The sequence below is a fragment of the Gymnoscopelus microlampas genome (genome assembly GCF_963454915.1).
Source record: "Gymnoscopelus microlampas genome assembly, chromosome: 1".
In the NCBI taxonomy this organism is placed as follows: Eukaryota; Metazoa; Chordata; class Actinopteri; order Myctophiformes; family Myctophidae; genus Gymnoscopelus; species Gymnoscopelus microlampas.
The window spans coordinates 12,971,625-12,996,624 of NC_139962.1; the positions used below are offsets into that span (position 1 = coordinate 12,971,625).

At 42.4% G+C, this 25,000-nt stretch overlaps 2 protein-coding genes across 2 annotated transcripts in view; both read left to right on the forward strand.

Moving 5' to 3' along the window:
* The window catches only part of prmt3 (protein arginine methyltransferase 3), an 89,239-nt gene extending 78,313 nt beyond the window's left edge, over nt 1-10,926 (forward strand). Inside the window, exon 16 of the mRNA XM_084063419.1 lies at nt 9,796-10,926. Coding sequence (XP_083919545.1) covers nt 9,796-9,905 — 110 coding nt within the window. The 3' untranslated portion in view covers nt 9,906-10,926. The remainder of the gene's footprint in view (nt 1-9,795) is intronic.
* A 4,784-nt stretch (nt 10,927-15,710) lies between these two features.
* Nucleotides 15,711-25,000, forward strand: part of slc6a5 (solute carrier family 6 member 5) — a gene marked incomplete at both ends in the record, with an annotated part of 19,212 nt that continues 9,922 nt past the window's right edge. The window contains 7 exons of the mRNA XM_084048764.1: nt 15,711-16,211; nt 17,466-17,616; nt 18,313-18,444; nt 19,024-19,197; nt 22,096-22,246; nt 22,595-22,727; nt 24,772-24,906. Of these exons, the coding sequence (XP_083904890.1) occupies nt 15,711-16,211; nt 17,466-17,616; nt 18,313-18,444; nt 19,024-19,197; nt 22,096-22,246; nt 22,595-22,727; nt 24,772-24,906 (1,377 nt within the window). The remainder of the gene's footprint in view (nt 16,212-17,465; nt 17,617-18,312; nt 18,445-19,023; nt 19,198-22,095; nt 22,247-22,594; nt 22,728-24,771; nt 24,907-25,000) is intronic.

Sequence of the window (25,000 nt, forward strand, 5' to 3'; positions counted from 1 at the left end):
TGCAAGTGTGGCCGTGCCTGCGTGCTTGACTCCGTCACAGTGGGTGCGTGCGTGCGTGCATCTGTGTACGTGCACACATACGTGCATCTGCTTGCCTGTGCCCGCCTCCAGCCCCCCCCCCTCTCTCTCTCTCTCTCAAACACACACGTACACTTCACCACACACTTGCGCATGCCCATTCCCCAGCAGGCAAATGGATGGAGCGTTAGTTGAGAGCTCTCTCTGTATTTGGTTTCGGTTGACTTCCCTCCCTCAGTAATGCATGAGTCTGCTGCAGAACCCACACTTCAACCGATCATCACTCACTGACACTGGAGCACAGCTCCCAGAACACATACATACACACACACCCGTGTTCCAATGCAAATACAGATGCACGCTTAAGACACATTTATGCATATGCATGAATAAGCACATACACACACACACACACACACACACACACACACACACACACACACACACACACACTGAGACCATGCGGTGCAATGTGTGCACTTGTCAGTGCTGGTACAATCCCAGCATACTGGACACACCTGTCCCGTAATAGCCCTTTCACTGTTTCACAATCATGAACTAAAACCAAAGTAAATGAGTGGAGAATACAGAAGCAATTAACATCCTCCTATCATGCTTTGTGACATGTATGAAAATGCTGAGCATGCCCAGTTTACCTCGATTTTGGATCGAGACGTCAAGAGGAAAAGATCTTAAGAGATTATTAGTGTATGGATGCCAGGAGCTTCAGTCAGAAATACTGCTCAACTGGCTGTGTTTCAATAGAACCAGCGACTGTGTGACAACTGCATTTTTATCCAATGGGATAGACATCAGTAAATAGTAAAAAACAAGAGCAGCTATTCTTCAGTCGGCTGAGAATATCAATGGAGGACATGAACAGACTGTGTCAGCAAGAACACACTGACGTGGATCAGTAGAGGGCTGGTGCCACATTGGACTTACTTACTAGTAAGCATTTTCCCATTTTTATCGCTTTTCATCTCTTGCTTTCTTTTTTTGCTTCCTCTCTGCCTGTTTCTCTCTGTTCACAGTTCAGTTCCAGTGAGCTTTATTGGCATTAAATGTAAATGTATAATTGACAATGACCGTCAAACAGGGTTTTTGATACTCCATACCCTTTACCTGCAATTGCCTTCACAAAGTTGTGGGGGGAGCCTATTTCTTACTAGAAATGCTATATATCATGAACGCGCCATCCATTAACACCCAAATTTGAATAGGCTCTATGCACATATTGGAAAGAAATTGGGCCTCTTCTTACTTCTTTCACAGGTGTTACCAATGATACTAATTAAGATTGTGTTCCATATTCTGGTCAAACAGAAGCTGGGTGCTGATATTTTGCATGATGGCTATTAATTAACTGGAAACACTCTGCTACACCAGTGGGTCTCAAAGTGTGGTCCAGAGACCCTCATGGTTCCTTGAGGGGGTTCCAAATGGCCCCTTTGAGTGTACAAATGGAACCAAATGGACGCTTACGGGTCCATTTGGTTCCATTTGTACACTCTCAGAGTTATGGGGGCCTTGAAATTGAAAGGTTTGAGAACCACTGTGCCTTCATTAGAATCATTGGTAACACCTGTGGAAGGTAAGAGGCCCAATTTCTTCCCAATGTGGCTGCAGTGCATAGAGCCTATTGCATGTCAAGGGGCATCCTCCAAAACTACTTTCACTTCTGCCCAAAGGGTGCGCCGGAAATATATGAACAGTTGCACCGTCTGTCGTACAAACTCCACCGCAGCTTCCTTGTGTCCTGACTGCTCTGCTCCACCCCACGACTGACACAGACCTGGGTAGCCAACCCGGCCGGGTGGGGATCTGCTCCCCGAGGAGGAGGGCACCTTTCTAGTTATTAATTGAAATTGTATGCCTGAGATTCAGGGCTATATAAGAGCTACACAGTAAGAGTGTAAGCACACAACTTTGACACATGAAGTGTACAAAAAACACACCACAACAACCAATATGATCATTCATACTGAGCTATTCACCTGGGTAGCACGCGCCACCGAGTCGCGCAGAGCTATCCAGGTGGGCAACAAGTGCTGTCAACTGAGTTGTTCTTGGTGGGGTGTCACACGCTGCCGACTGGCTCGCATGCAACATCCACTGGACGGGTGATTTCCAGGTGGGTGGCACTTAACCCATTGATACCTGGAACGCATCTGTGTCACTTTAGATGTCTTTGGCTATTCAAAAATAGCAGATATACAAGCTCATAGCGCGGCACCGAGTGCCGTGCTATGAGCTTGTAGATCTGCTATTTTTGAAAAATCGTGAAAATTATTTTTTTATATTTTTTTCCGAAAAATTGTTAGGATTTTGATTTTTTTTAGACGCAGCCTCAGGTCTTAATGGGTTAATATGGGTGACTGGGTCATAGCCAGGTTGGATAAGTGGTGTGTCTAAAGGCCAGGCTTTTTAAGTAATTAGCCCTGTGTTTCGACTGTGTTGAGTCTGACTTTTGTCAAGGATTTCCTCAGTTTTGGATGAGACACATGTGTCCAAGTCCTCCGTCTTGTACTGTTGTGTCTAGGGTTAATGCACGTTTTTCTCTGTTTATCTCCCTATCTCTTTCTCTCTGTCTCTCTCTCTCTTTCTCTCTCTCTCTCTGTCTACCTTCTGTCTCTGATTATCCTTGTGCTGGTTATACAGCCAGTAGAGCATCTGTTATGTTGCTCTGGGATAGTATGAGGGCCAAAGTAACATGTTACTGAGTGAACATAAGCCAAGTCTGTCTTATATACACACGCACAATCACACACACACACACACACACACACACACACACACACACACACACACACACACAGTTTGAGATTCTGTTATTGCTGATTTGGTTCAGACAGGTGTCAAGTCACTTTGTATTGGTGTCATGTTGTATACTTGTAGACAAGTAAGCAGTGTGAGAAACGTTAAAAAAGGAGCAAAGAACGGGGAGAGCAGGAGGGTGAGAGGGAGGAGGGGAGGTAATTTATGTACCTGCTCCACCCCAGTGCACCACTGGTCCCAGACCACCTCCCATGGCCTTAACCCAGAAATTGACTTTTTTTAACATCATCCACTGGTTGACTTCTACACTGCTATGGTGGTGTTTTATGTCAAACTGGCACACAGAAAAACACACAAAATTTGCAGTGCACACAACACACATGTAGATAAACCTACAAACCAACATGGGCATACGGTACGTTGATGCACATGTTTTAAAATGTGTGAAACGCAGACACTCGGGCATGCGCAGATGAACCAAGCACCTGTGTGTGTGTGTGTGTGTGTGTGTGTGTGTGTGACATTGAAACTCTCCTTGCTCATCTCGATCTCAGAATGGACCTAATATGTCCTTTAAATGTTTGTGTTCAACAAGTGAGAGGACCACACAATCACCCTCACTGCTTGACAACTTTTTACTATTATTTGTATATTTTTTCGTTCAAATAATGTAATAATAATAATACAGAGTCAATGTGCAAGGTGGGTTTACAGATTTAAAAAGTCAGTATTTTCGCATATGAAAATACAGACTTCAATGGGCAAGACCCTTTACTGTGAGGCCATTGGCTGAGAGAAGAAAAAAAACGAATGTTGCAAAGTAACGTATGCGGTGGCAAAACTGATAAACATCCTCATGTCTCCACCTACTTTAACACGGCCTTGATTGAGAAACACCTTCCACTGCATCCTACTTTAGCCAAGGTGTGCTGCAAGAGTCGGTGGTTTGTTCCAATACTGAGTCTGTCCACATTGATTTATTGTAGCTGGGACAGAAGCCTCTTTGATGTATTTGTACGAGTGCAGTAATTAACTCTGAGATAAGTAAGATTCTATGGGAGGAATCAGCAGAAGGAGAGAGAAATACAACACAAACAAAACATCTCTGCAAACACTTCCTGCGTGGCAGCTTCATAAATTAAACACTGTGTCATTTGTCATGCCCGGAAGTGTTTGTGTAGTAGTGCACATACTGTATAGAAGAGGAGGTTAAGAACTCCTTTACCTTTGTTTGTTTTGTCCCCACTGACCGGCGGCTACTGTGGCTTTGCTTACTTCATGATTGTATTAAGAAAGGAGGTCATGTTTTGTGCAAGAAACTCCCATGATCCTTCGGGCGGTGAGCGCATGCCCGTTTACCCTGCGCTGGCGTACAAGTTTTTCAGGGATGCCATCGATCCTTGGTTTCCTGCTCCACTCAAAGCTCTCTTTCTATCAGCTCTCTGTCCCTTTGTCTGTCCTGAATCGTGCTGTAAGTCTTCCACTCAGTCTCTTGCAGCGTATTTTCTGGCAGTACTGAAAATATACCCCCCCCCCCAGTTCTTATCTACATTCACTCACTTTTAGCCCCCACACCTCTGTCTTTTGATCTCAGAAGGTCCTTGAAGTGTCGAGAACGATGGGGCGATGTGGAGCCCCAGCTGAGGCTGAAATGCGCTATAGGCTGTAATTCAACCCACTGAGCTGGCTTTGTGTCTGCAGGCAGGTGCTCACAATATATACAGCCCATCAACCCTGTGCCTCTCCCTCCTCCCTTCACAGAGAAAGAACTGAGGCAGTGAGGGAGAGAGTCAGAGGTGAACTGTAAAAACGGTCAAATGTTCCTTCAATAGAGAACAACTTTCTGTCTCAAGAGTTTAAATTTGTACTCGGGATGAGTTTAAAATAGTGCTTTATTTGCGGTGTGGGATCACTGTCTGTGGACGATATTAATGGCCCTTTTACTCACTTACTGTTGGTTGCTTGTGACTTTGAGGAACCGGAATTTAAGCCGACTCCACAGTTTCACTCTTAATGTCGCTATGAAGTGCATCCGCTACATACCTAATGTAAGTGTGTGAGGGTACCGCTTGCTCTTTGGTTGTTAGTATTGTTACTGGACAGAGAAGGGCCTCGGCAGGAATCGCACATCTCAAGGCATCCCGTTAAGACTAGGAATAGAAAATGCAGACCATTTACAGCGTGACCAATTATTGACAACAAGTTTAAATTACTCAGACGTAACAAGCTGTCTATCACTAGTGTAATTTCACTGACAAAGCAGGCGAGCAGTGATAATGGGCTGAGATTGGGTGTTTTCTCTGGGACTGTAGGTGGCTAATGACAGTGGCATGTTGATGTACGATGTCCTAGTGAAAGACCAGCTCCCCCGTTCCCCTTTACTCATTTCCACACATGGTTAGCTCTTCGTTCCTGCTCCCTGATTGGCCAGTGTATTGTAGGCACTGATACTTTCCCTGCCATGGGGGAGGGGGGTGTGTGCACTGACTGTCTGCAATGGTCGTGCTGTAGTGGTGGCATTAACCGAGCCTTAGACCAGCTTGGTTTAAATATAAATTTGTTTTTTTGTTATGGTTTGATTTTTACTTTACTCTGTTAGCATTCCTAGTTTCCTTTTTCTGTTAGCATGCCATTTGCTAGCCGTTACTGGCATACAGTTTATTTAAACTCATTGCCTGCCATGGACGAATTAATTTGTCAAATTATTTTCTTTTTTTCATGTTTTCTTTTTCACACAGAACCAGAGATAACGCCATCCGAAGATGTGCTGCTCCATTCACTCCCTGGTTAACTTATTGCTTAAAAATGCTCTATCTCGGCTCCTGTGTACTTTTTTTTTTACACTATATATTTTTGGCAAAACATGCTATTTTCAACTTGCCACAACTATGGAATAATCGGATAATTACCACTATCGGATCATTTTCCCCCCATTCTACGAGACCCCTGTGTGTGTAATGAGGGGATCAATGTGCGGATAGCATTCACAGAAAATATTCCATGATTTTTCAAAGGTTGATAAAATTGCTCGTTTTCGCTGCCAGTAGCGTAACACTATTACACTATTACTCTGACAGTTAAAGAGTTAATCCTCCTGTGTGAATAGATAGTAGTTCTCAACATGGCCTGTGCATTTATTTTCTGTTTTTCTATTGAAAGGTGGCAGCTTGGCTCCCATCTGGTTCCTAGCCAGCCCAACTGTTTGTTTTTGTTGGGGCAAAAGTCTTTGATCTGTTACTTTCATTGCTTTTGGAGGGAATGTTTCAAAAAGGCTATTATTATAGGTCAAGCAAGTGTCCTTTGGCCTTCTTCAGCCTTTTGCCAAGTTTGATTTTGAGGGCAGTCCACCCCCCTGGCTCCCTTCACTGCTCCAGGCTGCTGGTCACTAGGGGGAGTTGTAGTGTAGTCAGCTGTGAATGTGCTGTGGAGTTCAGGAGAAAGCAGAGTAGTCTCTAATCCCTCCCCCCCCACTTTTCTATGAAAGGAAAGAATGATTCTCTCACAATCTACAAATCCTGCCTCCTGTGTTGTTAAATATGGACAGAAATGGAACCCCAAACTGCGCATTGGCGTTGCCCATTTCCCCCTGTGTGGTTTAAATACAATCCTTAGATTTTATTGAACAGTTTCTGTTCAATAAATGTACAATTTTCTCCTTTGTTTTTGCCTCTGGGGCACCACCTCCTTTTTCTGTGTAGAAACAGGAACTCGGTTTGGCTCCTCCCCTTTCTTAGTCCACTTCCTCCCCGGGTGCTTCTGCGTTTATTCCTACTAACAACAACACTACATGTTGAAGGCAGAATCCATCTCGAGAGATGACTTCCTCGCTGACCCACATGTCGTGTCGGGGACGGAGGAGCACTCACTTATCGCTCAACGTCCCTCGATGTCTTCCTCGTTGACTAATGCATGTCTTTAGTAAGGCTCTGATTGGCATTCGGCCTGTGACATCACACCCTGTCCAAGTTGCATGGCCTGCGTTAACCCATTAAGGCCTGAGGTTCCGATTCTACAAATGTCTTCTAAATCCAGTTTACAGTTTTCTGAAAAACTATTATTGCTGTATCAGTGGTGCTCAAATACTTTCATGTCAAGGACCCCCAAAATGATATGTATTTGGCCGCGGACCCCCATCTCAAAATATTTTGTTCAGGGACCCCCAGAAGCAAAGATTTGAGTTAAAAATGTTCGCTTTAAGCCTGGAATCAGCAAGTGCTGTGTCTTAAGACCAGATTTAGTTGTAAAACACTATATTACTATCTTTTCACTGCATTTTCACAGTTGAGCTTCAAAAAGAAAAATGTATGCCTCCTTTTAGAGTTCAAATAACACTCCAGATTGTACTGTGTGGGTTCACTTATGCGGTGCATACTGATGCATTACCCACCTTGGCCTGTGAGTGAAAAGGATGCTGCAGAATCTGCGTCAATCCTTGTGAGGAATCTCCATTGATCCACTGCCTGCCAACCTCTCTTAACCTTCCTTTACCTGCTTGGATATAATTAAAAGCTAACTCCCCAGCCCTGGCTGTGAGGATTAATTTGCTAAATATCCCGCTCTCTGTGTTGTCCCGGCTCACTGCTTACAGCACAGCCTGAAGACAAATGGATGGTAGAGCCTTCAGCACAGGAATGAGCTTTCTCTTCTATGAGCAGCCTGGTCTGCAGCCTCTAACGCATTGGAACCCACCTGGCGAGCAAGCATAAGCGCACAGATGCTGCTTTTCTACCACTCCATATTAATGAATGAATGCAGCCGTTCTCAGTGGCAGCGCACAGACCCTCCGCTTACGCACGTGGGGATTTTTTTTTTCTCGCTCTGGGCGGAAAAACAAGTTATTTGTACCCACAAATTTTCAATTTTCAATGTGTATAGGATTACCAGACATCCCGCTGTGGCCGGGTTTGTCGAGAACAGTCGCGCACGAACATGCGAGCACAATACAGCGCGTATACGCCACTTTTTTGTTAGGTTGGCTGCGTAACTCGTACAACACCCCCTTCTGGAATGACACAGTTAAAAGCTAATTCATTAGTTACACTCAAACACATGCTTTTGCGATACACATGCTGCTCACACACACACACACACACGTTCATGCACCCCAACACAATGTCATGGCAGTAGTTGTTTGGCTCTTTCTCTATAACGGAGTGACAGCCCCGGGAGTGCAGCGCCGGTGGCACAGACCCGGTGACTTGCGTCGGCATGGTAACGGGCCGAGAAAGTGACAGGCAGCAATGGCGGATGCGTCGCTGGTTGTGGTGGGGCTGGAGGAGCTATATGCTACCGTCAGCATTTTGTCAGCCCCCCACCCACCCCGCCACCCCCCCGTCCTCTGATAACCTACAGCAGCAGTAGAGGAACGCATGCACGGCACGGAGGGAAGAGGAGGAGTAGGGGTGGGGGGTGGGGGAGTGGGAGGTGTCAGAGAAGGCTTGTTTGCCGATTGGGTAAACATTCATTTACCCCCCAGCAGTCAAACGTGAAGTTAATCAAAGTGATTATGCGTCGTAATCATCAGCGTCTCCTCCCGGCCTCAAGTACACATGGTGATCAGCGTATAATCATTCTGTGTGAACACGCTACAATTTTTCCCACAGCACATCTGGATGGGTGGGGTGTGTATCCCCTTTTTTACAGTATACGTGTCGTGCACACACACACACACACACACACACACACACACACACACACACACACACACAGAAAGGGACATGTACATGTGTGTGCGGTGGGCGCATGCATACATACAGACTTGTGCTTTAAAAGACATTGCCTCTCCTCCACACAGGTAGTCATCATTTCTGCTCCAGAACATTTCTGCTCACACCGCCACAGGCTGTGCACTGGTGCAAAAAGCGTGAGCTCAGCACTGTCTGCCATATTGCTGTGGGAAACAGGAAAGGAGATCATTATATAAGCAATTCCTTTTTTTTTTTATGGATACAGTTTTATCCCCAGCATGCCCTCCGTTCTGACTCCATGAAGTGGTTTTCTATTTTTGTGAATGTTTATTTTTATGAATGTTAAAGAGAAAACCGGAGCTGCTGAGTTTGGTTATCTATCTGAGATTCTTTGGACAAGGTAACGCCATGGCGATTCTGTTGCACTGTTGCAAATCTTAGGGTGTGTTAAAGGAGGAGTTCACCCAAAAAATGACTTTTTTTTCTATCAATTGCACACCCCATGAAGCCTTGAATTCATGGATTTGTTTTTGTTTTTGTTGCATTCCTAAGCTAATAATTTGATTCCCGTCTCCTACCGACTAATGTATACAGTAGGAGACACAAAGTAGATTCTTTGTGTCTCCTACCGGAAATACACACGGTCATCAAATTGTTGGCTTAGGAATGCCACAAAAACAAAAATAAATCCATGAATTCAAGGCTTCATGGGGCGTGCAATTGATATAAAATAAGTCATTTTTTGGGTGAACTCCTCCTTTTAGTTGGGTTGTCATTTGCAGAAATGTCTTCCTGTCTTTAAACATAATACATAAAACAAACGCAGATCCTCACCATCACATACATGGTGTGATTATATTTCATTGGATTAAGTAGCAACCTTGAGGAAGTTACTGGATATTTTCAATCTTTTCTTTTTAACTCAGACCAAGCTTGATCCATTTTGTTCTAAAAGCTCCCAGTGGCCCATTTTATGTGTCAGTTGGTGAGGGCTGCAATTTATCAATTTAATGCATTCCTAAAACTTTTCCAAAAAGAATAAAGTCTGCACAGTGGGTCATGCTCCAAAGTTTTGATTCCTTAACACCATTGAACGTGACGTTTCGAGCCTACGTCCAATGGTGTAAAGGAACCAAAATAAATGTGTAAACTTTGGAGCATGACCCAGTGAGTGGATGTGTGTGCTTTATTGTTTCTACTTCTAACGTTTCCACCCATGACATACGGTATATTGTATAACTGGATTTAATGCTGTTTTAAATGTAATATGATTTTAAACCCAACATAATTTGCCTCTCTCCTTCCCCTGTAGGTGAAGAGCTTCGGGGGAAAATCTCAGTGCGTAAGAACAAGAGAGATCCTCGCTCCCTACTGGTGACCTTTGACCTGAAGGACAGAAAGCAGACTTATAGCCTGCAGTGATATTGCCTGTCACATGGCTGCTGATGACCAATCACTACTTTTTATATGAACTGGATGAAGCATGATCAGTATCAGTAGTGTGGTTCTTCCCATTGGGGAAAAAAATAATCCAGCATTAAATCAGTTATGACGTCTGAAAATCTGTTATTTTCAGCGAGTGAGACGGTTGTACATCCAAGTACGAATTGGGCAGAAACCAGAGGATGTTCTAGTGGCTGGTGTAATGAAACACACTACATTTAGTGCGACATGTTTTCATCCTGACCGTGCATTTCATGTACTTCCAGAATGTGTGACACTTATAAAAGGTGTCGCTAATCACTCTTGACAACATGGAATGATTTGCAAGAGATACGATTCCAACACAGGATTCTCATTTTGTAGGTTAGTGTTTGGTAATAAAAACTCTGTTATACCAAATTATTTTGTTTGTGTGATTCCCCCCCCCCCTTTTCTGTGTACCAAATTGTAAAAAGACAAAAGGAATTACATAAATGAGATCTACATATTGATTATTGAGTGATAATAAGTACATAATAATGATAAGCTGTTGATAATTTTCCTCCAATGCTCATTGTTGATTTAACAATTTAATTTAAATGTGTCACTATTGAGAGTGTACAACTGTAACCATTACCAATGTTATAGATTTGTACACTCCGAGTTAAATGAACACTGGGGATTTCACTGTGTTGGGGTCGTGGGGCCATATTCCCCTATTTTTGGCTTTGTGACATCTCTGAGTTTGCACCTTCCATCTTCTGTGTGTTTACTTTAGCTAAATTAATTTGAGCTTTTCAAAGGCTGACTAAAGCGTCTTTGCACACTCCATTGTGCAACCCTGCTTACAGTGAAAGGCTTTTTTCTATTTCCCCACAGAAGATGAATCCTAAACTTGGAGAGAAGGGAATAACGTCTTGTTTTGAATTGAATGTCTGCATTGTTGGTTATCAGTCAATGATCTCTCATGAGATAATTTTTCTACTTTGCCGTCTTTGTCACTGTATAGCCTAATAATGGTATGCCTTAATAGACATTTCAGACAATAGATCAAATTTTGTATTACATTGCCTATTCATTGGAAACCTATTTTCTTAAAAGCAATTGTTCCAGTTCTGCACGTTTCTTTCTGCCCAGAGATGTGAAATGTTGTCGCAATTACTATTTGCTAGCAGTATACTTTCTTACGGTATAAGTATTGCAGTCAAAAATGATCATTTCCAGCACCAGGTCAGCTACTGGTTTGTGGGAGATGATCATATTGAACCTGCATATTTACTGTATAGGTTCTAGACAGGTTTTCTCTCATTGTGATGCTATTGGTTATATTAGCCAATGGCGTTAACAATAATTCAGTCTAGCCTATACCTTTGACTGTCAGATAGGCTACAGGATAGCCATAATGCCCTATAGCTTTTTTTGTTTTAAATACGAAGGTCGTCTTAAATCATAGTTTCTAATCTTGACAAGCGAACATAGTGTAATAGCCTAAAATTCAACTGATAAAGTAGGCCTATTCACCCTCTGATCCATAAGGCATTATAATAGAAGTCAGATAGCCTATAGGCCATGCTAAATGAAAACGTATAAACCTGCAATGACTGGCTGATGTAGCCGATATTTTCTGTAGGCTATTTAATCGTTTATTTTAAACAAACCGTTCTAAAATTGAATCTTTTTTTTTGTCGTTTAGATTTTCTATTATTTTTGTCACTATTTTTCATTACACTGTACATGCTCAAAAGGTCTGAAAAGCCAAGTGTGCACAGCCTACACTAAATAATGTTTTTTTGCAACCCACATCTTATTGATGATTGTAACAATAATAATAACAATAATAATAATTTTCTAAAGATAATATGATAAGGACAGTTTTATTTATCCAAGCCACAGCAGCCTCTATCTAATCTTGTACAGAACGTGGTCCAAGGCCTGTCAGTGGAACGCAACAGCATGGGCCCCTGGTTGACCCTCAGCTGAATCACTGCTTTCCCAGCATCTCAGCTGCTCTGGAGGAGCAGGATCTTATCACAGCCCGAGCAGGAGAGGTCAATTAATTATATGGGCTCGTCATTAACGAGCATGCGTGATCACATGGCTGCCTTATTATCTCGGGTCAAGGAGGTTTGCCATGCAGACAGAACTGAGTGGGCTTCACGACGCTGTCAAATAGAATATCCTATAGTTGAATTAGACCTTGTCAAATTCAATGTAAAGAATTTGACATGCTGTAGCGATAAACTGAACCGAGACGCCAAACGGACAGCGGGATTGAGATATTGTGTGCTCCAAGATGTGTGAATAAAATCAGTTATTTTTTAGCAATCGAAGAGACGAAGACCAAGACTATTCTCCCAAAGCCACCCATGTTGGCCAACATTCCTCCTCTCTGCTGGAGGAGGAATGTGTTCCTTCGGACAGCAAGGGAAGAGGAGCAGAAATCAATTACAATTATTCTCTGTTGACAATGTAATTAAACCCAACGCGGCCAAGAAGCTAATACACCCGCATCATGAGGTCCGTTATCTGGAACGGGCGGAGATTTACAAGCTGCGGGTGCGCGCCGTGCATACGAAGTGATATGGCCCCCACTCAGCCCGTGGAACCGCGTGTGTGTGTGTGTGTGTGTGTGTGTGTGTGTGTGTGTGTGTGTGTGTGTGTGTGTGTGTGTGTGTGTGTGTGTGTGTGTGTGTGTGTTTTATATATATAAAACACACACACACACACACACACACACACACACACACACACACACACACACATTTTAACCATTTCTTTATGTCCACATAAAGGATAATACATACAGGGACACACACACCCAGAGGAATTACAGGAATCGCTATAAAATATAGAGTTAAGATAAAAGTGCTGTTCAATGCAGTAGGCCTATTTTAAAACGCTCCACGTCTGGCCTACATAATATCTATTATGTCCCAAAGCCTTTTCCTATAGGCTGAGACGTCAGCCCAATGCCTCACCGCCCATGTGTTTAAAAAAAGAAAGAAAGAAAGAAAAAAGCTCCTCTACCTCCTTGCGTAAGACTTTGGACAAATGAGTTCCTCACCAAGACCTCGCCCACTTTTTTTTTTTTTTTTTTTACCTTGATCAATGCGTCTATGGGTGACGCACGAGGGCACGCACTGTATAGACTATATAGAGCCTTGGGCATGTGTGCGTGCATTCCACTACAAGCTATATATAGCGCATAGGCCATTTTTAGCAAGTTTTCAACAGTTCAACTTTCTGCAGACTTGGCAAAGGCAAGCAGTTGTGGATAAAGGCGTTCGTTTTAATGCCAAAGGCAAGGGCTATTAAAAACAAAAAACGAACATTTCAATCAACAACGATGGACGACTTTAGAATTAAATTAACACTCAGGATTGTCTTTTGAACCAAGAAATAATAATGTAGTAAATGCAAGTATTTTATATTAAGAGAATTTACTTCATTGCATGTCAACCGAGTATAGATTCCCTTTGCTGTCTCCTGTCCCAAACTGGATGCTGTCCTGCACTGAATAAAACGTTGTCAAAACAATATTATGAGGGTCGAAAGTGCAGTGGTCTATCAGTACAAAAAGGAGATTCAGCAAATAATAATATTGTAATGTAATTGTATGGCTTCATGTACACCACTGAACTCAACAACACAGTATACGTTATACTGTGTTGTTGAGTACTGTGTTGTTGAGTTCAGTGGTGTACATGAAGCCACTGACTATAGTTAGCAACCTGTCTCAAATTCAAACTTTATTCCAGACACACAGGGGGTCCATAGAGTACATACAAATCATTGACATTACACATAACACATTCAACTTTTTTTTTTTTTTAAGGACAGGTATAGCCAATTTCTGTGAACCTGGGGTACTGCATACCCCCCCCCCCCCCTCTTTAAAAATATACCTGGAAATCCTTGCCAAACACGCTGCTTGCTTGCATGTGTATCCCTACAACACACCCCTGGAGATGGTTGTAGTAATCAGGCGTGAAAGAGTCAGTCCATGTACGCACGCACAAAGTGGCTTGTGTGCGTGGCAATAACGCACACGCCCTCGTCTTCAGCCCGGCGGTGTCCCTTTAAAAATCAGAATCCCACAAGAAGACCAATGATTTATCAAACTCCTATTATCAAGAAAATGTCAAGCGAAGGGCACCTTGCACCGCACTGACGCAAAGCCCGGTCTTTCTCACGGACGGAGGTATAGAAAGCTTTGCGCCTGGCGGGAGTAAAGCCCAGTCTACTTCCATCCTCCCCTTCTTTACAGCTGTTTCCACTCGTCCGCACAAAATGGTAAGTTGCCGACACACTTTCTTTTTCTAGGAATGGTGACAGAGTCTAAATAATAGCCATCGCATGTGTAATTTAATAGCCGACGATTTTAAACATTTTCGATTAATTGAATACCCAGGAACCCAATGGAAACAATAGTGTTTTCTTGGGTTTAATCCCTTTTCTTTTTAGCATCCCTTTGTATTGAACGGTACTTTCTGTATTTTTTTTGCAAACTGCTAAATTAAGTATTCTATCAATGCAATGCATTTTCAAGCTTTTTGACAGCTGAGAGGGATCTACTGTAACTGTCCATGGTGCTGAAATCCGAGGTGCTGAATTGCAGGTTGTGTGTGCAGCCCGACTTGAAAACTTTCATCTATACTATAGAGTCTATAGCAATGGTTCTCTAACTTTTACATTTCAAGGTCTCCCTTTAACTCTGACAGGAACCAAATGGACCCGCATTTGGTTCCATTTGTACACTGTCAGAGTTACATACTTGTGAGGGTCGATTTAGAACCCTCTAAAGGAACCCAGAGAGTCCCTGAAATCCACTTTGAGAACCACTGGTCTATAGGCTACTTGTTCCACTGATATGTGCTCTACATATCTTTGGGGTGGTTGTTTACTATCTTTGTCCAGAGAGACAGGCGTTTCTTTTGATTCGCCTTATTTTATTCACGTTTTATCTCATTTTATTTAACGAATTTGGCTGAAACCAGATTGTGATTGCCTGTAAATAAGTGCATGATTGGAAACAATTCATTGGATGAATTTCCCCCTCGCGCTCCATCTAATCATTAACATTTTTCCCTTTTTTTCTCTCTCTCTCTTTAAAAAAATAAAAAGATAATGTTATGCTCTTTGGGTGTTATTTTCCCTCTAAGCCAAAAATTCAAGGTGTAATTTGTAATCCCGCCCGGGTCTGTTCAGTGCTGTAATGCCGGTGATCAAGCATGCCTGCCGGGGAGCGGGAAGCTGCCGAGAGAACCGGCAGCTTGTCTATTGCCCATAAAATCAGTGGATGTGTGGGCTGAATGACACGGGGGAAATGGGGCGTAAAATTAAAGAATCTCGCAGTAACGGCACACGGGAGAGAAAAGAACCCCCAGCAAACTGTAAGCCTGAGACCCAGAGCAGTGGAGCCAAAAACATGCGGCAAAGGGAGGTTTTCTTTTAAACACTTAAACCCCAGCATCGGTATTGTGGGCTTGCATGTCGTTGTGAGCTTGTCGATCTGCTATTTTCAGTGAAAGCTTTCCCCACAATAACATAAAACAGAAAATACACCAGTACAGAACCCTGAGGGACTCCGGTCACCCATACGGGGTTTAAGTGGTTAAAACATCGTAACAGCAGGAGACATGTTCTGTAATGTTGGAAACCATAGCTATAGTAAAAAGAAAAATATAAAAATATCCTGTTCATATAGATTTGAACCGGTGCTGAAAGATAGCAGATAGTGTGGTGTTCCTCCTCTGACGGGGTTTGTCTTTGTGCTGAATTTGTTTCATTGATATTTCCAATCCAATGTTCCAGGATTTCTCGGACCAGAGGGAACAACAGACCATGGCCAACGCGCCTACCGGCTACAACCCGTCACAGCAGCCCGACGGAGGAGCAGTGGGACTTACAGCAAACAAAGCGGAGAACGCGCCGTTATGTGCGCCGGGCGCTCCTCATGCTCACCCGCCACCCCAGCCGCCTCCGGGCGACGAGAGCAAAACTTTTTGTCCCGCGGAAAATAAACCGGGGGAACTGGAGACCAGTAAAGTCTATGGGACGTTTAAAAACGCCGCGCCTGCCGTTCCCGGATCCGTGTCGGCCTTCAGAACGGATTCCAGCGGTGCTTCTGCTGCCGCTGCCCCTCAGGGCCAGGGGATGTCTGTCCAGTACGGGGACCCCCTCAGGGCCGGCAGCGCGGAGCAGCAACACAACGCCTCGGGAAATTGGGTGGCCATGAGCCAGACCACCATCATATTGGGAACAGATGGCAACACTTCTGTTCAGCCCTGCTGCGACGCGCCGGGGGTAAGTGTGCTCAAATTAAGAGTTTCAATGAGAGGTGGCCTATCAAACGACCTGGGGCAGGGGAGATGGAATACACGAGATTTATACGGGATTAGGGCGATCCAATTAGGACGATGTGCCATTGATAATGGGTTCTGAATAACCATGGGGCCGCTTGAAATCGTATATTGATTGATTGATTGTTGTGATTGATTAAATACTTTATTTAGCAGTTTGCAGAAAAAAGCACAGAAAGTACAGTTCTATACAAAGGGATGCTAAAAAAGGAAAGCACTATGGCTTGTTTCCATTGGGGTCCTGTGTATTCAATTCATCGAAAATACAGGCTGGGAGATCCTTTCTGATTGCTTTGAGATGGAATTAACTAAATGCTTCGTGAGAGTATAGCCTATATCGTGTCTTCGTACAGCCTAGTTTGTGTTATAATCTATTTTAATATCACACCTCAGCGAAATGATAATGGTTCCAAGCACCTATATGCTCATGTATGGAAAATGTTACACAGACAGACAGACAGACAGGCGGGTATAGTCTGAATAGACAACAAAAAACAACAACAATCGCGCACCTAAATGATTTCGCGTCTGGTTGTGACGTGCACAAATGAGCTTAAATGACAATTAATAAACTATCAGTCAACTGACATAATAGCCTATAAATCGTCTGCGTGGTTCAGTCTATTTGCCATGCCCTGCAGCGCCCCATGCATGCTGTGTTTAGGTATATCCCTGTCTGTCCCTCTCATCATGCTCTCTCTCTGGGGACATGCTGGGTGACAGCAGTGCTTGTAATGTGTTACATAAGGTTGCGGATTCTACCCATTGTATCCGAATCCCCAGGAGGGCTTTCCTCTCCTCAGTCCCACCTCAGTGTGTTTCCATTGATAAGCCCTCTCCTCACACACAGCCCACCTCCCATGCATGCTTTTTCCCTCCGCCATTCCCCCTGTGCTGGCCTGGCACACAACCAGCAAGATATGCTTTATGAATATGAATTCACACGTGTCACTGTAATTGAATTAGCTTGATTGGCGGTCTGAAATGTGTCAGCTGTCGGTAATTGTAAGGTCTGAATGATTGAAGTTTTGCCTGTTTGATTGTGTTATAAGCATCCCCCCTCACCGGTCTTAATTAATGGATTTTGCTCAAGTGTAATCGAATAGAGGTTTAATGTTGATGAAGGAATAGAGTGAACAAAAAATAAATGAATAAATAGCCTTTTCAGAATGACCACCACAATCCCCCCTTTTCCCAGGCTGACGATGATGACGATGAAGAGGGAGATGAGAATAAGGCCAGAGGAAACTGGACCAATAAAATGGATTTTATCCTGTCCATGGTGGGCTATGCCGTGGGGCTGGGCAACGTGTGGCGGTTCCCTTACCTTGCCTTCCGAAATGGTGGAGGTAATAATAATCAATCTGGACCAACAGAACCTTGTCCAACAAACACCGCAACGAACCGTCAAAAAAGATGTTTTTTTTTATTAAGAAAGTCTGTCGTTTCTTGAGAGAAGAAAAAAAATGAAAACAAGTCTTTTTTTTTGCCACTGCCTGAACTCAAGAACCCATTCCATCATTTAATCTGCTTGCCTCTCGTTTAGTTTCATTTGATTTAATTATCACAGTAATAGTTTTGTACAGTAGACTCTATGTGGTCACTGAAAGTGTCAACATAGATTATTTCGTTCTTTCAAAGAAATCCACTGTGTCATTATATTATTCACATTCACACAACATTTGTCATTTTTTCTTTATTATTATTATAATTATTGTTATTATTATTATTTGGCCATAAAATATGGTATTTTATACATTTTACCTAGTGTGGGAGAGAATTAGCGAAATAGAGGCTAAATTAAATTCCATTCGTTTCTAATTTCAATACAAAAGGCCCACATGAATGTTCGAGCTTCTTTTTTGATTGGTTTTAATTGTGGTTATACACAGCCAATCCTCAGTGTTGATTTGTAATGAGTGACACGTGTGCAGGCTACGTTCTGAGTAAAATGTACATTGGCTTTACAGTACACATGGCTTTGGAGTTGATAAACTGTAGCCTGAATGATTGTACATTGTGATTGTACATTGTCCCACACATAGGTGCCTTTCTGATCCCCTACTTGCTCATGTTGGGTATTGCCGGGATCCCCATCTTTCTGTTGGAGGTGTCCCTGGGCCAGTTCGCCAGCCAGGGGCCCGTGTCAGTATGGAAAGCCATCCCGGCTCTGCAAGGTAAACTGCGCTAACTATAGACCAGTGGTTCTCAACCTTTTCAGGCCGTGACGCCCCCTAAATAATCATATTTGAACTGGGGGGACCCCCCCCCCCCCCCCCCCAACCTGACAACAAGCACTTGGATTTGTAGGAGTTGAGGCATTCCATTTTGTGTGACTCCGTTCCACAGATAAATATTGTGAAAATAAGCTGATCTACAAGCTCACAACGCCTGCCTTGTGAGGCGTTGTAGATCGATCGGCTTTTTTCAAATGTCTTGCCACTTTTTTATGTTTTATGACAATTTGGCCAATGTCTGACCAGTTTTTATAGTATAGTTTGTTGATTATAGGCTACTTTTGATGCAGTAAATGTCTTTTTTTTTTTTTTTTAAGACTTAAAAAAAATCATGTGGGGGTCCCGAGCCACAGGTTGAGAACCATTGACTTAGACTGCGCTTTTTCACGCATGGAAGAATTATATATATATATATATATATACACATCATTTGTCTTCTGATCTGATCTGAACAAAGCTCTTCAACTTTGCTTTTTAAGAGTAATTTATATTATTTCGTCTCATTTTATTTATTTTTAGGTTGCGGGATTGCCATGTTGATAATATCTGTCTTGATAGCCATATACTATAATATTATTATGTGCTGGACACTGTACTACCTGTTCGCTTCGTTGAAGGGCTCACTGCCATGGGCCAACTGTAGGAATGAGTGGAACACGGTGGACTGTAAGGACAAAGACATGCTCCTCCTAGGTAAGACTGCACAGCAACACACACACACACACACACACACACACACACACACACACACACACACACACACACACACCAAATGCAGCGGTGTAAAGTAACTAAGTACATTTACTCAAGTACTGTTGTACTTAAGTACAATTTTGAGGTATTTTTACTTTACTGGAGTATTTAAACATTTCAGTAGGCCACTTTTAGCCTACTTCTACTCCACTATTACATCTCAGAGGCAAATATTGTACTTATACACTAAGATTATTTGAAAACTTTAGTTACTAGTTACTTTGTAGATTTTGATTATTATTACAAAATATACATTACCCACTTCAGCCCTATATTTCGGCCATTTGAAAATTGCCGATCTACAAGCTCGCGTTATAGCTTGTAGATCAGCTATTTTCAAAGGATTCTTTATATACATTTTACACATTTGAAAATGAGTAGCCTACTTTCTACTTTTGGTACTTCAAGTACATTTTTTAATACCAAACGTACTTGTAACAGACTGTTGATACTTTTACTTTAAGTAAAACATGTAAGTACATTGTCGACCACTGCGCCTCTCTCTCTACTATGCGCAGTGCGTCATGCGCTCTTTCCGTGTAGATGTCTTGTAGACCTGTCCTAGGCTGCAGCATAATGAATTATGGACATAATTGCCACCCGTGCAGTTATGTTCTTGCTCAACTTGTTCCTTTTATTATGAGGCATCGAAATAATGAATTTCGTCTCTGCCATTGACTGCCACATGGCATTTTATTGTACAATACTGTACAAGTAGGCCTATAGCCTATTGTACTGTATACAGTATATCTTCTATGTTCTATTGTTTCTGTGACGCATGGAAATCAGCTTTTAGTGATGAAGATTTAAAAACAATGAAATAAGGAAAAAAGTAACAGAAAATATTTACTCAACAATATTTAGTTAATATCCTTTTTATGTTGGGCTTGCAATGTGTAATGTGCAACCGAATTACCGAAATTATGTTTATTGGAGCTGTTTATACATGAAAGTGCATGGGGGCATTAACAAAACATATCTGGAAATTAGAATGAAGATATTCAACGCGCCATAGCATCGAAAAAACGTTGAAATTCCCTTCAAATCATGTAATATTAGTGTATTACTGCTATGCATTGTTTGTCAATTCAGCACAAAAACTGCTTGCTTGACAAATTTACTGTATGGTGGTGCTGCAGTGCCGCAGTGTGCCCGAGACTGACCTCTCATGGTCGTACTAGGTATTACCTCGGCTACTGTACACGGAGCAAAGAACCGTGCGCGCGCTCTCTCTCTCTCTCTCTCTCTCTCTCTCCCTCTCTCTCTCTCTCTCTCTCTCTCTCTCTCTCCTCTCTCTCTCTCTCTCTCTCTCTCTCTCTCTCTCTCTCTCTCTCTCTCTCTCTCTCTCTCTCTCTCTCTGTCTCTCACAATTCGATTCAAAGGCATGTGAAACATACCTTTACATTGACATCGCCAAAGCAAGTGTGAAATTACTTAAAACATTCAAAACGATAATAAATGTAGTACAATTAAAATAGAATAAAAAAATGTGTAAGCAGAACTGTGCTACAATGTATATTATGTAAAGCAACTTAAAATGTACTGTATCTTAAATCTCTCTCTCTCTCTCTCTCTCTCTCTCTCTCTCTCTCTCTCTCTCTCTCTCTCTCTCTCTCTCTCTCTCTCTCTCTCTCTCTCTCTCTCTCTGTGTTACGCATATTAATCAGCATTACAGTTAAATTTGAGTACTGAGTGCAAGTAGGCCTATACAAATATGAATGTTTTTGCTCAGTTGCAGCATATATCCTAGTCTCCAATCTTTCATAAGTGATTGATAGCTATGTTAGTTTTCTTACACTGTGTTGATCCCCAAAGGGAAAATTCTCTTTTTGCTATAACCAACATCCATATAGTAATAATACATCGTATTTGTAACACACTTTTGCAAATCAGAGTGCTATGGTGGTTTGCTGCCAAAAGGGTCACTTGACAAAAATAGCTGATCTGCCACCTTATCTATGTTGTTAGCCTTTAGTTAGTCAGTGGCTCTCAACCTGTGGGTCGGGATCCCTGCAGGGAGGATAATACCTAAAAAACTGGTCAAACATTGGCCAAATTGTCAAATAATAGTGAGCTTGTAGATCTACTATTTGTGGAACCGAGTCAAACAGAATGTAATGCCTACATTCCAAGTGCTTGTCAGAGTGGGGGGTCCCCAGTTCAAATATGATTTATTTTGGGGGGTCACGTCCTGAAAAGGTTGAGAACCATGGAGTTTATTTAATTTATTTATTTTGGCACGAATTAAGGACACTTCACGGCAGCACCACTGTACATTGCTGCCCTTATTTCCTCACAGGGAACTGATGTGCCTTTAGCTATTAGTAACACAGTGACACAGTGGCACAAATGACACATTTTCCTACTTTTTCCAAGCCATTGAGAATGAAGAAGCCTGAAAGTCACCCTGAGTTATCCCACACTCTAATTCTGATTCCATAATGATACTGGAACTTCCATGTAATTATTTTCAGTACTTTTACTTCTTCTCCACTACATCTCAGAGGCAAATATTGTACTTTTACTCCACTATAATTATTTGAAAAATAGCCTATCTACAAGCTCACAATGTGACGCATCGCAAGCTTGTAGATCTGCTATTTTCAAAGGATTTTTATACGTTTAATACATTTGAAAACTTGTGAAATGGGACATTCTGTATAACGAGTACTTGTGTTGGTGTACATTTTGATACCAATACTTTTGTTTGCACTTTTACTCAAGTAAAACTTTGAAAACCAGACTTTTACTTGTAACAGAGTATGTCCCACACAATGCACCATAACCATGTGTTCCCATGTCTATTGTTGATGTGTGTTGCTCTGTGATTGTGAACAGACACGTGTATTCTCCGGGACAGAAACTTCACCTCAGTGAAGAACTCGTCGTTTTGTCTGTCCGCCAGCGCTGTGGGAAACCTGAGCAAGCTGCTGAACATGACCGTAGACACTAACAAGACATATGTCAGCCCCAGCGAGGAATACTTCAAGTAAGTGCTTTGTATACTTACACTTTATATTTATACTACACAAATAGCAGATCTACAAGCTCACAACTCCCGGGCTTGTGTGCTACTTCTACGCTTTGTGAGCGTAGGCTATATCTTTGGCACACGACACAGCCTACTTTAATTTAACTCAACCCACATTTGATGTGCAATTTTGACATGTTTACAACACTTGATCACAAATGTAGCCTATAAGCTACTTCCTCGATTTCTTTACCTAATGCAGCCTAGATAATGTCTCATGTTGTAGCTAATTATACACGCATCTTGTGTGCTTTTAAAATGTTTTCCCATTCAAGTATTGCCATCTCCCCTTTCTCCCACCGACAGGTACAATGTGTTACACATTTCTAAAGGCATTGAGTACCCTGGAGACCTCCGCTGGCCATTAGCAGGCTGTCTCTGCCTGGCCTGGCTTATTGTCTATGCCTCCTTGGCCAAAGGAATCAAGTCATCAGGAAAGGTACAGTGGGACATGAGAAGTCTCTCCTTGGTTCCTCTCCTTTGCTACCCCGTTGTTCCCTCCTTAAGCCACTAGGAGGTGAATATGAATATAGTTCTAGGTTTTCAACAGAGAATTATTGTCGAGCGCTGCCCTCTAGAGGATATTTGAATGAGGTGCCGAGTTCTGCACCACTCATAAGCCTGAGTATGAATAATGTTCATCCACCCAGGGCTGTTTTCACAGTGGATGCTGTGGTAAAGTAGCTTTTGATTAAGAAGTTGCTCTCTGTTGACAAAATGATTAAAGAATAAGAACAAACATCTTTTTGTAGTTTATTTGTAGTTAAAAAATTTGGGGTACATTCCCTAATAATGAATATTCCCATTTGACCTAACTTCCTGACAGGAATCAATCAAATCGATCCCACTTCAAATTCATGAACAGTTGTGTTTTTTCAAAGGGCCAGGGGTTGTGATAACTTTATTTAAATGTTTAAAATCGATAAGTGTTAAATACCGCTATATTAAAGGTATAGAGTAAGTGATATTGCTTTGTTAAAATAAGTGTAAATAGCTCTATATTCTGATAGTTCTCATTTCTATAGAGTGTTTGTTCAGTAACAGGGGTTTCCTTGTCTCTCCAGCTCTTTAGTCAACAGAAAATGCATTTTCAGGGCGGGATAACAATTGTATCCAATCAGGAGAGAAAACTCACACAGGATACAGAATAAAACAAGTTAAATTGGAATTGATGAAACAAAGAAATGAGCAGACAAAATTCAAACTGGAACAAGACAAAATTGAAGCTGATAAATGCATACTCTCTCCTGATTGGCTTAAATTGGCAACCCACCTGAAAATGTATTTTCTGTTTATTAAAGAGATGGAAAGACAGGGTGACCACTGTTACCGAACAAACACTCTATAGCAATGATTACTATCACAACATGAGCTTTATCCTTTTAACAAAAAAACGTTTGTTTTTACCAAGGTACATCACTTACCCTACCTTTAACACATTGACTGCCAGAGTTTATTCCAAATTTACCCCCTTGACTGCCAGCGATTTGCGTGTTTTTTTGTATTCTCTATTTTCTAAATTTAAATGCATTTAAGTTTCTCAGTCCATGATTTTGAACACATACGACGATCGACCAGCAGAGCGCAGCAAAATGACACCCTCGATGACTCGCTGACTCGCCCCCCCCCTCCCTCCAGGCTCAAACAGTCAAACAACATGAACCGGTGATCGGCTTGTGATACGATGTGATACACGACGACGATGCCTGATCGTCACTCGGACCAAAGAAAATAAAAGGGGAGCTCTCCCTTTGTATTTTATAGCGTGTGAAAAAAAGTGTTTTTCTCTATTCTGGACGAAAATGACCGGAGAAAAACAATGTGACCCGGAAACGATTTTTTTTTTTTACATCCAGCTTCGGGTGAGTGTGACGTCGGTGGAAAACGAAAGTGCTGATGAAAAATAAACAGACCCGCGCGATCACAGATGAAACCAATGAAAATACCTAATATCGAGTTAACTCGATCTAGGCAGTCGAGCGCTGGATTACTAATATCGAGTTAACTCGATCTAGGCAGTCGATGTGTTAACATACATAATCATTGCTAGGCTAGAGCATAGGTAACCAGATACTGTATAACAGGGGTGGGCAACTTTGATGATGGAGAGGGCCACTATATTTCCACACTCACTCCAGAGGGCCACTATGCATATTTTTCGTAAATTCTATGCCATTCTATGTCACACAAAAGTAGCAAAAATAGCCGATCTACAAGCCCAAAACGCGTCGCACTGCGACGCGTTTAATATAGACTGAAGTAATTAACGCAAGTCATGTTTGCATGTTAGGAATTGTAAACAGCTGAAATCAATAATATATCAGTATTCCGATATTAACCTGCGGGTCGCATTAAGTGAAGGTGGGGGCCGCATGTGGACCCCGGGCCACCAGTTGCCCATGTATGCTGTATAAGATAACGCTCCCCTCTCTCTCTTTCCCCCGTCCTCTTCCTGTCTCCTCATATCTGTCCTGCGTGGTCAGGTGGTGTATTTCACAGCCACATTTCCCTACGTGGTGCTGGTCATCCTCTTGATCAGAGGAGTGACTCTGCCAGGTGCCGGAGACGGCATCCTGTACTTCATTACACCCAAGTGGGAGAAACTCAGCGATGCAAAGGTACAGTACTGCTCATCTCTCCTCCCCCAGACCCTCACATACACTCTACCACACTTGAAGGGACACTCTCATTAATTTCAACATCTGTTGTAGG